The following is a 12,310-nucleotide window of genomic DNA, read 5'->3' as shown; positions in this document are numbered from 1 at the left end:
TTGTTTGCCCAGTTTTTTTGGTTGCAGCCACTGAAGCACAGTTGCCAGAAAAAATATGCCACATAAATGCTGAAAATAGTCATTTTTTGCCATATACGTTGAGTCAACGTATGGCAAAAAATTACTATTTTCAGCATTTATATGGCATATTTTTTCTGGCCTCTGTGCTTCAGTGGCTGTGGCCAAAAAAACTGGGCAAACAATGCCTACAAGGTCAACGTATACACTACTACAGCGGTGGATACGGATTACGTAAAATATATTATGGCTGCTTGAAAAAAGTGACTCCGGTGTTTTTTCTGGAGACGGTAATATTATGGATATTTAGACAGAATGTGAACAAGGTCACACAGCTCGATGGCGGGTTGAAGAAAACAGTGTGCAAATAATGCCTACAAGGCCAACGTATACACTACTACAGCGGTGGATACGGATTACGTAAAATATATTATGGCTGCTTGAAAAAAGTGACTCCGGTGTTTTTTCTGGAGACGGTAATATTATGGATATTTAGACAGAATGTGAACAAGGTCACACAGCTCGATGGCGGGTTGAAGAAAACAGTGTGCAAATAATGCCTACAGGGCAAATAATGCCTAAAAGGTCAACTTATACACTACTACAGCGGTAGTAAAATAAAAAAAGTAAAATAAAAAAAAAATGAATATTAAAAAAAAAAATTAAAGTTGGTGCTGCTGAACTACTAGGAGCAGCAGATTAGCACACCAGTCCCACTCCCCAACACTGCTAGACTAATAGCACTGGGCTCTTATAGTAGTAGTAGTAGTAGTAGTAGTAAAACAACAAAAAAATAAATAAAAGCAGTCCTTACAAGGACTACTGTTATTGCAGCAGTCAGCAGATGAGATCAGAAGCAGGACAGCTGCCCACTGCAGCTACATACAGAGCACTGCAGTAGAAGGTAGATTACTAGCCAGCAAAGCTACCTAAGCTTAAATGTCCCTCAAACCCCTGCAGACTTCTGTCCCTCCAATAACAGAGCAGTATCAAAACGATTACTAGCCAGCAAACTTTCAACTGTCCCTGAAATCACTAACAGGCAGCAGCTCTCTCCCTACACTATCTCTTCAGCACACACAGGCAGAGTGAAAAAACGCTGCAGGGCTTCGGTTTTTATAGGGAAGGGGAGTGGTCCAGGGGAGAGCTTCCTGATTGGCTGCCATGTACCTGCTGGTCTGGGGTGAGAGAGCAAAAAAAAGCGCCAACAATGGCGAACCCAAAATGGCGAACGTCGCGCGACGTTCGCGAACTTCCGGCGAGCGCGAACACCCGATGTTCGCGCGAACAAGTTCGCCGGCGAACAGTTCGCGACATCTCTATTGTTCACCATAAACAAAGACTTTTTTCAATTGCCATCTTTTTTTTTTTTTTTTTACTGTTTTCCCAATATCTTGCAGCTCAGTGATTAAGGAGCATTCTGAACTGTTTCAATTTGCTACATTTAGTTGATACAATTAGTTTATACATTGCTCAGCAGTGTCTATGGAATATTGACAACTATTGTATCAATTCTAACAGCTGCCTTTAATGGAACTCAGGGATTCTGCTCATCAGAGCTAAAGATAACAAATATCAACTAAATGTATCAATTTAAAACAGTTAAAGAGTTGGCGACCCCCCCTCCTCCCAGAGCTGGTTTAGAAGGTGAAAAATTAAACTTTACACTCCAATATTAGAAAAATGGTCACAAATTAGGGATGCAACAAATCCACTTTTTTGGATTCGGCCGAACCCCCCAAATCCTTCACGAAAGATTCGTCCGAATACCGAACTGAACCGAATCCTAATTTGCAAATTAGGGGTGGGAAGGGGAAAACATTTCTAACTTCCTTGTTTTGTCACACGATTTCTCTCTCAGAATCCTGCTTAAAAAGGCCAAATCCTGGCCGAATCCCGAACAGAATTCTGGATTTGGTGCATCCCTATCACAAATAGAAACTAAGTGGAAAAAGTCTTTACTTCTGGTGAACAATCTGAAACCACATGAACTAAAAAAAGTATTTGTAGGTGAAAAACCCCTTTAAGCTCTACATGTGTGGATTGAAACGGACAATCTTTCCTAGAAAGATATTTGCAGGAAAGATCTTCACTGTAGGTTGTTCTGTTGTCTTTTTAATGGTGAGTGTAGGTTCTGTGCATTTCATAATGGCCTCTAAATGGAGCAAATTACTATTAACACTGAACTTGAGAACAGTTCAAGCAGCAACAGTACCTCTTCACCCGGGTCTTGATGGCTGTGGTATTTTTCAAACAAACCAGCCTTTTCCAGAATTAAATTATGCTGCCTGTATCGCCAGCCTGAATTATTGACAAATGGGCAAAACACCTGAACAGAATGCACATGGACATTTCATATTATAGCACTTCTGTTAAAAAGATCTTAACATTAGCAGAGATTTTTTTGTAAAGGTAGGGTCCTGCTCCTAATTTTCCAGTATTTCCAGCATTTTCCAGGTCTATGGCAAATGTGACACTTTCTAAGCCCAGCACACCTGGCTGTCTCAAGAGTTCCACAAACCCTTGCCTGTTGCTCCCATTAATTTGGATAGAAGGTGGTTCAAAGGACCTTTTATGTCTTAAAATACTGTTGTGAATGAGATGTCAGTAGGTTTTTGATGCTTTTTAGTGAGCCAGAATGCACCAGGTTGAGCAGCACTATGAGTGCCATCAGCCTAAGGAGGTCTGCGGCTTGTTTTTTTGTCTACTCAGTTTATGAGTCACAGAACATTTATAACCCAAACAATAAACAGTCCATTTCATCCCCGTGGCTCTCTCTTCTCCAAAGGATTATAAGGAGCTAATCTCAGTTTTAATACCAAAGCTCCTTGGTATATCCTCTCATTAGCAATGCAGGCCATTTTCCCACAAAGGGAAAGACTGTTCTTATTAAATAAGACTTACAAGCAAAAGTACAAACATATGGAACAGAGTCTGGGATGACAATTAATTTTTTAAGGGCTTTCAAATGCCCTTACACTTTACTTGTAAAATATTTAGTTTAGTGGATAGAGCTACAGTAAGCAAGGTCATTGTATTCAGACTGAAAGCTTCAATGAAGCATAACAGTTTTAAACAGGATTTTAAACAGTTATAAGGGAAATAGAAAGTTACTATACATATACATATTAGGTCATGTTAATTATTTGTGCCCATTTGAGTTTCATATCTCAAATAATTGCAACTCATTTGAGCAAGGTAATGTTTTTTCTAGTACGAAACAAATACCTGATTTTCGCTTGTTAAATCAACTAGTGTAACTGCAGACTTAGCAGCAGAGCAGTTCCATCAAACATCTGCTGATATCACTTTACCTGCTATAGTTTATATAAACAAACTGCTGTGTACCCATGGGGGCAGCCATTGAGAGCTGAAAAAGGAGAAAAGGCACAGGATACACAGTATATAACTGATAAGCTCTGTAGTATACAATGGGATTCTTCTACTATGTTATCTACCATGGATCATGTGCTTGAATGACTGCCCCCATGGCTACACAGCAACTTGTTTATAAACTATAGTTTATATAAACTAATGTTTCTGAAGCAAACACACCAGTTTTACCAGAGCAGAGCAAAAGAAATTATGTTGTCATTCATTTATAATACTTTAATTTTTATATGTTACTGTTCCTTTAAATTGGCCCCTAAGTAACAAGTACACAAGAGGGAGTTGACACATGAGGACTGGCACATGCGGGGGGGGGGGGGTAAGGTGGTGGGCCTTGCCTTGAGTGCATTAAATGTTTGGCCTGGGCCGATACTTATCTTAACAGGTATGGGATCCCATATCCAGAAACTCATTAGCCACAAAGCTCCCATTGAGTCCATTTTAGGCAAATAATTAAAAAAATTAGTTATTTTTTTTAAACAAAGTAACTACATACAATTCTATAATTTAACTTAAAGGAGAATCAAAGGTGAAATCAATGGGAATGCCAAGTTGTTTTAGTTGCTTAAAGGGCACCTGTTGGGTGTTGTCCCCAACCAAAGGTGCGGGCTGATAGAGCCAGCATTCCAGTTGGAGATAATAGTAGTTTTTTTGTTTTTTTTTAAATGCCATCTGCCAGCGCTAGGCTGTCACATGTGCGGTATGGTGGGTAGCCTAGCTCTTGCGGGAGGCTTTTTTAAAAAAAACTACTGTTATCCCCAACCGGAATGCTGGCTCTATTAGCCCCCACCTTTGATTGGGGATAACATTTTTACCCAACAGGTAAATTACGCTTGGTTGGCATTCCTCTTCTTCAAAAAATGCACTGGCCATGGGTATATTTCCAACAAGTGCTGCACCGCCATATTGTTCCAGGGTTCCAGTTATCTCTTGTGTCTAGTGAAGATAGTCATATGCACAGTGCAGAAAAAGCTTAGGAGAAAACATTTTATCTCATACGGATTAACCCAGACCGGCTTAGATAGCCTATTAAGGTTGTTGATAACCCCCAGCACTTTTCCAAGTTCATAGATTCAACTATTGCTGCTCCCGTGACATTTGATAGGTGACTTAAAGGAGAACTAAAGCTCAACTAAAGAAGTAGCTAGAAATGTTGAACATTATGTTTTTGGTTTCTGTACTAGCCCAAGGCAACCCTTTAGCAGTGAAGATCTGTGCCTTTGAAGATGCCCCGAGTAGCTTCCCATCTTCTTTTTTGCTGAAACAGGTGCAACTAGCATCAAAATGTAATCATCAACTGTGTTGCATCAGCTTATATAACAAACCAACCTCATTTTCTGCTTTATAATTTGCGACAACCCCTAAGCTTAGCGTCTCAACAGCTTCTTAGAGCCCACTGATCATGTGAGTGTCACAGACACTTTCCAAGATGGTGACCCCCTGTGACAAGACAAGTTTGAAGTCCTGGATCATCACTGCTATTGAGAAGATAAAACTTTAGGCTGAACAACAACAACAAGAAATAATGCTTGGCAACTTAGAGTACTTGGGTCTGAAAGAGGAACATGCCATGCAATAAGGCTTTATCCCATCTCCCCATATACGCTGCTGCAAATGGAATTTAGGGTTAGTAGATGGGATCTGCACCCCCTAAGGATAGAAGTGTGGGTTTACAGTGTATGTGTAGCAGAAATTGCACAAATTAAAAGGGTTTGTACCTCCTCGGATACAAACAGTTACCTGAAGTCAATTATCCCAATTTTAATCTAAAAAATTAGGCATTATAAAATAAACTGGATTACGCTATAAAATGAGATTCTAACATCTCACATATTATGACATCACCATGTTTACTTAACTACATAGCTTAATTGTTCTATTGTATTGGTACTGAAAAATAACTTACTGTAATGTAATCTGTTGTTAATGATCAATAAAAAGAGATAAACAATAAAATGAGAGTCAACAGGTAGAACAGATGTTAACAGCTCTCTTATTGGCTTATGTATTGGCTTATTGGCTTGGCAAATAGAATCTCCCCATAGGTACTTTGCTGGTTCATTTCAGCATTGCAAGAGAGAAACACAAAGGGGTAAATTTATCAAAGAGTGAAGTTCCGCCACTAGAGTGAAATTCCGCAGCTCTCAATTCATTTCTATGGGATTTTGAAAGGCGTATTTATCAATGGGAGAAAGTGAAAGTTCACCCTTAAATACGCCTATAAAAATCCCATAGAAATGAATGGAGAGTGGCGGAATTTCCCTCTAGTGGCGGAATTTCACTATTAACTTCACTCTTTGATAAATATATCCCTAAGACTCTCTGTCCATAGTTCTTATATTACATTTTTTGGAGGCATAGCGAGATGAAGTGAATTAATGACTAAGAGGATTATTAGATAATGTACCGTAACTAGGATTCCCTGCTTGTAAATTTAGAATTTCAGTCCATTAATCTAATGCTTCTGCAACAACTATTAATGCAAAACTTCTGTTCATCAACCATTCTGTCTTAATTACCCAGACAAACAAAGGTTTATAATTAGATCTAGATTAGATTAGATGAGATCTAGACACCTGTGTGGTTTGTAAGAAACCTGGAAAATCATGAGACTCCATACATTTTTAGTAATCTCCATAACACGAGCACCAATACAAGTGTGACATAATTCAAGTACTAGACGATTTCCGTGATGACTGCAATGTTTGTTAACATATCCCTGTGGATGCTGCATATGTGAATTATATGAGAATGTCCACCGGATGCACTTGCTCTAACCCACTCTTCTTCATTATGTAAGATAAGCCCATGTGTCTCACTGAGAATAATGCTGACTGGATGCATTTCCCAGATTACAGAGTATTAACAGAAGCCTTGAAAAAGAGATGGAACAAGGTGAAGAGAGTGAGAGACAAAGGGTGTTAGGGAGAAGGTGGAATACAAAGAGGTTAGTAAAGAAAAACTGTGAACGTGGGGAGAAAACGAAGGCAGAAAAAAGAAAGCACCAGAGCCAACTAGGAGTCATCATTGAAAGGGGCTCTCAAGATACAGACAAGTGACTGCATTTCAGAAAAGGTAAAAACATTTCAGGTAGTAAACTTATTAAATTATATGATATGATTCCTTGTGCACATTTCATAATAGGTTATGAGTTTACTGAGAAAATTAAATTCTTTCTCTACCAACCTCAACAATCTTTTCAATGCATATATTTCTCAGGTATCAAGAATGTTCCTGGCAGGTTTGTTTGGCTGGAACGACACGGAAGGCACAGCAATGAAGTTGGTTCCTAAAAGTAGCTCTGAGCTGGTCACAGAGACCTTGATGCTGGAGCTGGGTTCCCATATCAAAAGATCAGAAAGACAGCAGCGAGAACGGCTCATTGAGTACCGAAGAGTAAAGAGCGGGGTGGACTACACATGGCTTGCTTCCATCCCCCGTCAGGTCTATCAGATCAGCCCAGGGGACCAACTAGAACTAAGGGACATTTGCTCCAAAATAACTCCATCTCAGTGCGGTCAAGTCATACTCAGGTACAATACCAATGTGGTGGTGTGGTTGTTTATAATAGAAAGTGTATCCTAAATCTACCCAGATACCACATGTATCATTTGGAACTGATAATGGAACATAAAAATATTCATTTTATTTTTCTCTAACGAGGTTATAGTAACTAGGTTATAGTAGTCAATGGCTGTAGAGCTTTGTGTAGCAAGCAGTTTGAACACTCAGGGGCACATTTATTAAGGGTCGAATTTCGAGGGTTAATAAACCCTCGAAGTTAAATCCTTCCAAATCGAATATCGAATGATTTAGCGCAAATGCTTCGATCAAGTAAAACGATCGAAGTAAAAATCGTTCGATCGAAAGATAAAATCCTTCGAATCGAACGATTTTAAGAGATCGATCAAAGGATTTTTATTAGATCAAAAAAATTTTAAAAAAGTGCTGGGGAAGGTCCCCATAGGCTAACATTACACCTCGGTAGGTTTAAAGTGGCGAAGTATGAAGTCGAAGTATTTTTTAAAGAGACAGTACTTCGACTATCGAATGGTCGAATGATTTTTACTGCGAATCGTTCGATTCAATCGAATTTGACCAATTCGATGGTCGAAGTACCCAAAAAAAACTTTGAAATTCAATTTTTTTTACATTCGAATTCTTCACTCGAGCTTAGTAAATCTGCCCCATAAAGTAGCTGTTCATGTTTAAATTAATTATGCTATAGAGAGTGATATTTTGAGACAATTTGTAATTGGTTTTCATTTTTTATTGCAATTGCAGCAGTCTGGTTACTAGGGTCCAAATTACCATAGCAAGCATGCACTGATTTGAAAAAGAGACAAGAATAGCAATAGTGGAGGGCCTGAATACAAAGATGAGTAATAAAAAGTAGCAATAACAATAATGTGTAGCCTTTCAGAGTCAGAGTCTTGTGCAATCAAAAATATGTTTTTTTTTAAAATTTAATTTACAAACCCAATGTTTCAATCAATGATTGTGAATTTTCTCAAGGGAATACATAATCTATCTTTGTCTATATATGAGAAAATGATGCCTCTCCCTTTTCCTATTGTTCTAATTAGGGCATATGTTGTGGTCTGTTAAACAATTCCATTGCATTCTATTCTATTGTCTTTTCAAGTCCTTTGTTTATCAAACAAACCATTGACTCATCACCTCATGCAGGTTCCGAAGGCTAATGCTGGAATTTGAATCAGAGGGAGCAGAGATCCCACGACTTTTCCGTTCAGTCCTACAGGACTTTGTAGATCAGGAGGAGGAGCGTAAAAAGCAGCAAGATGTGCATTGGGATAAGCGGAGGAGAGCCAAGAGTTTGGCAACCATAAGCTTTAAGCCCCCACGTCTACGGGTCAACCCTTTTCAATTGGAGGACACATATGGCTCAGACACAGAGACTGAGTTAGCTGCATCTGGGAGGGCAAGGAGCAAAAGTATGCCTGAGTTTTGCACTACAAGAGAAGTGCAATGAGCAAGCCTTCTATGTAAAAAGGGCTACTTTAAGTGAAGTCTAATTGACATATTTGCTAGTAATTGTCTAATTGCATCGTGCTTACCATTGTGCTTGCATTGTGCATTGTGCTTACCATGCAATCCATGATATTCACCTGAAGGGCCCAAATATTTTACCAGCACATACTAAAAAAACCCTGTGAAATACATGATCATAATATGTATGCCTTTAATGGGGGTGGGGCACAGTTTGGTGATGGTCGGACTGTACATTAAAGTTGAGACTCAAGGACTGCTAGAGAGAACAGACTCAGCAGGTAGTGGCATTACCAAGAGTATAGGAGGTGGGATCCTGATTGAAGCACTATTTCAGATTTTAGGTCTCACTGACATATACCAGACTCAAAGCATCATGTTGTGCAGCTATGCCTGATGGAGCTTGTATTTTAAGTCAATAGACTTAGCTCTTTGCTCTCCTAGAATGGAGCACAAAGAGCTGTGCCTTTGCCTGCAGGTTTGGCATGTGGGAGTCCCCTGAAATGGCACTAACTAGTTCATCATTTAGAACACACAAGACAGGACATTGAGGGACACAAATTGCTATGAAGCCGGTATTTATTGCTTACTAACAGGTGTTAATTACAAGGCTTCTTTGCACTTGTCATCCCTGCGTTCTGTTCTTTGTGCCAAATATTTAAGCCAACACAATGTACAGAACACATACTAGAGTGTAGGAGGAGCTTTGCACAAAAGCTTTGTGCATGACGCTAAGGGCTTTGATTTTGTAGGCCTTAGTGCTTCTGCAAATAGCCCTTCATAAATGTCCCATTATGTGTTCTAAACAGAATATATTACCCTCAAAGTGCTGGACATGGACAGCCTTAAACGGAAACTATTGTGAAAAGGAAATTTTAATATAAGCTTCAGCACACTGAAATAAAAAAACTTTTTAAATACAATCAATTAAAAATTCTTTACTGTTACTGAAATAATCAAGTTTATGTTCACTATTCCTCCCTCAGCATCTGTTTCTCTTCATTCTGTCTTCATGCAGGAGTTGGGTGTCAGATATTCATTGACAGTTAGATCCAATATATCTTATAGGGGGGCTCCTTTTGCCTAGAAGACATATTAGAGCTCACTCTATTAAAATCACCAGACATTATGTCTCTCTACAAGCAGAATTTGTGCAAAAGGCAGTTATTTTGTTAGATTTTGTTTGTGCTGGAATCAGTTGAGTGAGCTCTAATACATCTGCTAGGAAAGGAAGCCCCCCTATAAGATATAATGGATCTGTCAATGAATATCTGACAACCAACTCCTGAATGAAGACAGAAGAGAAACAGATGCTGAGAGAGGAATAGTGAAAATAAACTTGATTTTTTTTTCCAGAAACGATGCAGAATATTTAATTGATTGTATTTACAAAGTTTCATTATTATTTGATTAATTTATTACTTCATTATACTGAAGCTTATAATATCCCCTGGGGGTCCTGTAACTAGTAGATTAACAACTGGGAGCCAATGGTAAATGATCCCAACCTTACATTATGTAAATATGTGTATATATCGCTAGGAACTTAAATTGTAACTTTTATTTCATGCTGATAACATGATTTATCTAATCTAATTTAGACCAGTATACAGAGATCTGTATATAACTTAATAAAGGGAGGCACTGATGCTTTCATTTAAATTTTTTTCTTCATTGTTTGTATTTTTAATTAATAATTATAGATATAGTATGAGGGTATTGTTGTTCTTGTGTGCATAGACAATATTCTATCCTGGGAATGCTATGATTTTTTTCCCCATGTTCCCTGTTTTGCTATACCTAATTATGTGTGTTTGTATAATTATTTTATATTCTTACCATTGATTTAAAAATGATTAATTTATATTTAATAACTGTAAATAAAGCTCTCCTCAAGGCAGAAAAGTCATGTTTGTATAAAAATGTGTTTCTTTACATTAGTGCGCAACCAGCTGTAAATCCGTTACACTCTAAATAAATACCAGTTACTTGCACTGTATGGCCTGTTACTTAGTTAACAGGACACTCTCTCCCACTTATTTGCCCATTTGTCACATGGTCCCATGTACTCCTGTAAATGTTCTTGTTTTTTTATAAGGTACATTAAAGCAATAAGAACTTGAATATTACCCTTTATTTATAAAGCAACGCGGCATATTCTATAGACCTTTACACTTTTTCATATCAGTCCCTACCCCAATGGAGCTTACAATCTAAGGTCCCAATTAGATTCACACCAATGCAAGGCAATAATGCTAATCAATACATTTTATTGGGGCCAACATTTGTTAGACTGCGCTTAGAAAAAAAAAACAACATCTGGATGTTTAATTTTTATGGATTATTACAATCTGGAATCACATTGCCTGGACTGCTGGACAGCAGTTTTGAAAGGAACTTACCTGTGTTATGTGCAACAAGTCACATAGTTGCCAGGGACAAGTGATATAATTTTCTTTTAATTTTCAGGAAGACCCTCATGTGCTCAAACAAACTGTCCAACAGAAAAATTCATAAATGCTGGACTGAAACACAGACACTGCTGCTCCAGGTCATACAGACATTACTTCAGTTGCTAACATACAAATACAGATGGACAGGCAATAGGTGTGGTCCAGATCACGGTTTGGTACCATAGAACCATGTCTCTAAAACACTACATTATTAAAGCTACTGGGGCTGCATGATTAAAGTGCATTGATCATGTGCTGATTGTGTGTAAATAGGTTCTGCCATATCAACATTCGTACCTAATTACATGTTAATGAAAATGCATTATCAATTTAGCATCTGTATTTGTTTTACACATGTCCATGACAAATTGGTACTACCCTGACAGCTGTTTTACAGTATGGCCTATCAGAGAATCCATGTGTTAAGCAAGTGCCTGGGTGTACCTCAACTGTGCAAGTTGTAAGAGAGATCAAAGACTCATTAAAGGTCACCTATCACCGAAAAATTGTTTCACCGACTAGAGATGTATGTGCCCAAACATGGCCATTCTGGGAGCCCCCTTCCTTTGCGGAGAAACTGTATTGAGGTGGTTGATGCTCACCTTCCTTAGTGCCTGAATCTGTGTGCAAATACATAAGTTCTACACCGTTTTCTGCTCCAGGTAGCTCCATGCAGGCCGATGCCTTGCCTAGCACTGAAGAAACAAGAACGGAAAGGAGATAATTGCCTCCACGTTCCCCCTGGCACTGGAGCTATCCTTCTGCAGGATGACTGAATAACCGTGTGCCAGTAAGCCTGCAGGGGAAACAGATTAGACTACAGCTAGCATTCAGCACTAAATTGCAAAACATGCAATTTGTCATACTCGTGCCAACCAACTTATTTTGCTTGGGAGAGACTCAGGCAGGAAGTGATGTCACACCACATTAATACTGCAGCTCCTATTCTAAACAAACAGAGAGTTTCTAGAGCTTTTTACTCAGGCATGGTAAAACATTCTACAGAATAAATATAGCATTCTAGCTTGCACTATTGCAGCTAATCTATTGGCAATAAAATGCCTCCGTAGCTTTCCTTCTCCTTTAACTTAGTGTAACATCACTTCCTGCCTGAGTCTCTCCCTGCTCTGGGCTCAGATTAAAGTAGAGAAGGGAGGGGGCGGGGAAGAAGTGCAAACTGAGCATGCTCTTGCCCAGGGCAATGAGGTTTAAGAAGGCAGGAAGTCTGATACAGAAGCCCATGTGTACACAAGAGAAGAACAGACGGACTCAGAGCAACATTACTTTGGGGGTTTACTGGTATATTTAGATGGACCTTTCTGATAAGGCTTACTTAGTTTTAACCTTTCCTTCTCCTTTAAGTGAGTGATTTTTTTTTTTGTTACAAAACAAATTCAGGAATTTAATATTCAACAATTTATTTTCTGTTTTATACTTTC

General features: G+C 38.6%; 1 protein-coding gene across 2 annotated transcripts; it reads left to right on the top strand.

The window, feature by feature from the left end:
• Positions 1–6,294: 6,294 nt before the first annotated feature.
• Positions 6,295–8,845, top strand: LOC108713917 (protein RD3). Of its 2 annotated transcripts, none has more exons than XM_041590010.1 (3): positions 6,295–6,498; positions 6,628–6,941; positions 8,098–8,845. In XM_041590010.1, the coding sequence occupies exons 2-3, from the start codon at positions 6,637–6,639 to the stop codon at positions 8,399–8,401; spliced, it is 609 nt and encodes a 202-aa protein (XP_041445944.1). In that variant the 5' UTR covers positions 6,295–6,498; positions 6,628–6,636; the 3' UTR covers positions 8,402–8,845. The 2 variants fall into 2 exon arrangements, with proteins under 2 accessions (XP_041445944.1, XP_041445943.1); XM_041590009.1 differs by having other exon boundaries at positions 6,297–6,483.
• The last annotated feature ends 3,465 nt before the right edge of the window (positions 8,846–12,310 follow it).

Source organism: Xenopus laevis, chromosome 4L (genome assembly GCF_017654675.1).
Source record: "Xenopus laevis strain J_2021 chromosome 4L, Xenopus_laevis_v10.1, whole genome shotgun sequence".
Lineage (NCBI taxonomy): Eukaryota > Metazoa > Chordata > Amphibia > Anura > Pipidae > Xenopus > Xenopus laevis.
Note: the sequence above shows the minus strand (reverse complement) of the source record. Positions and strands in the feature narration are given on the sequence as shown.

Coding starts and splice junctions, on each gene's coding strand:
- LOC108713917 (XM_041590010.1), top strand. CDS start 6,637: ATGTTCCTGGCAGGTTTGTTTGGCTGGAACGACACGGAAGGCACAGCA. Junction 6,942..8,097: donor TGCGGTCAAGTCATACTCAG/GTACAATACCAA, acceptor CACCTCATGCAG/GTTCCGAAGGCTAATGCTGG.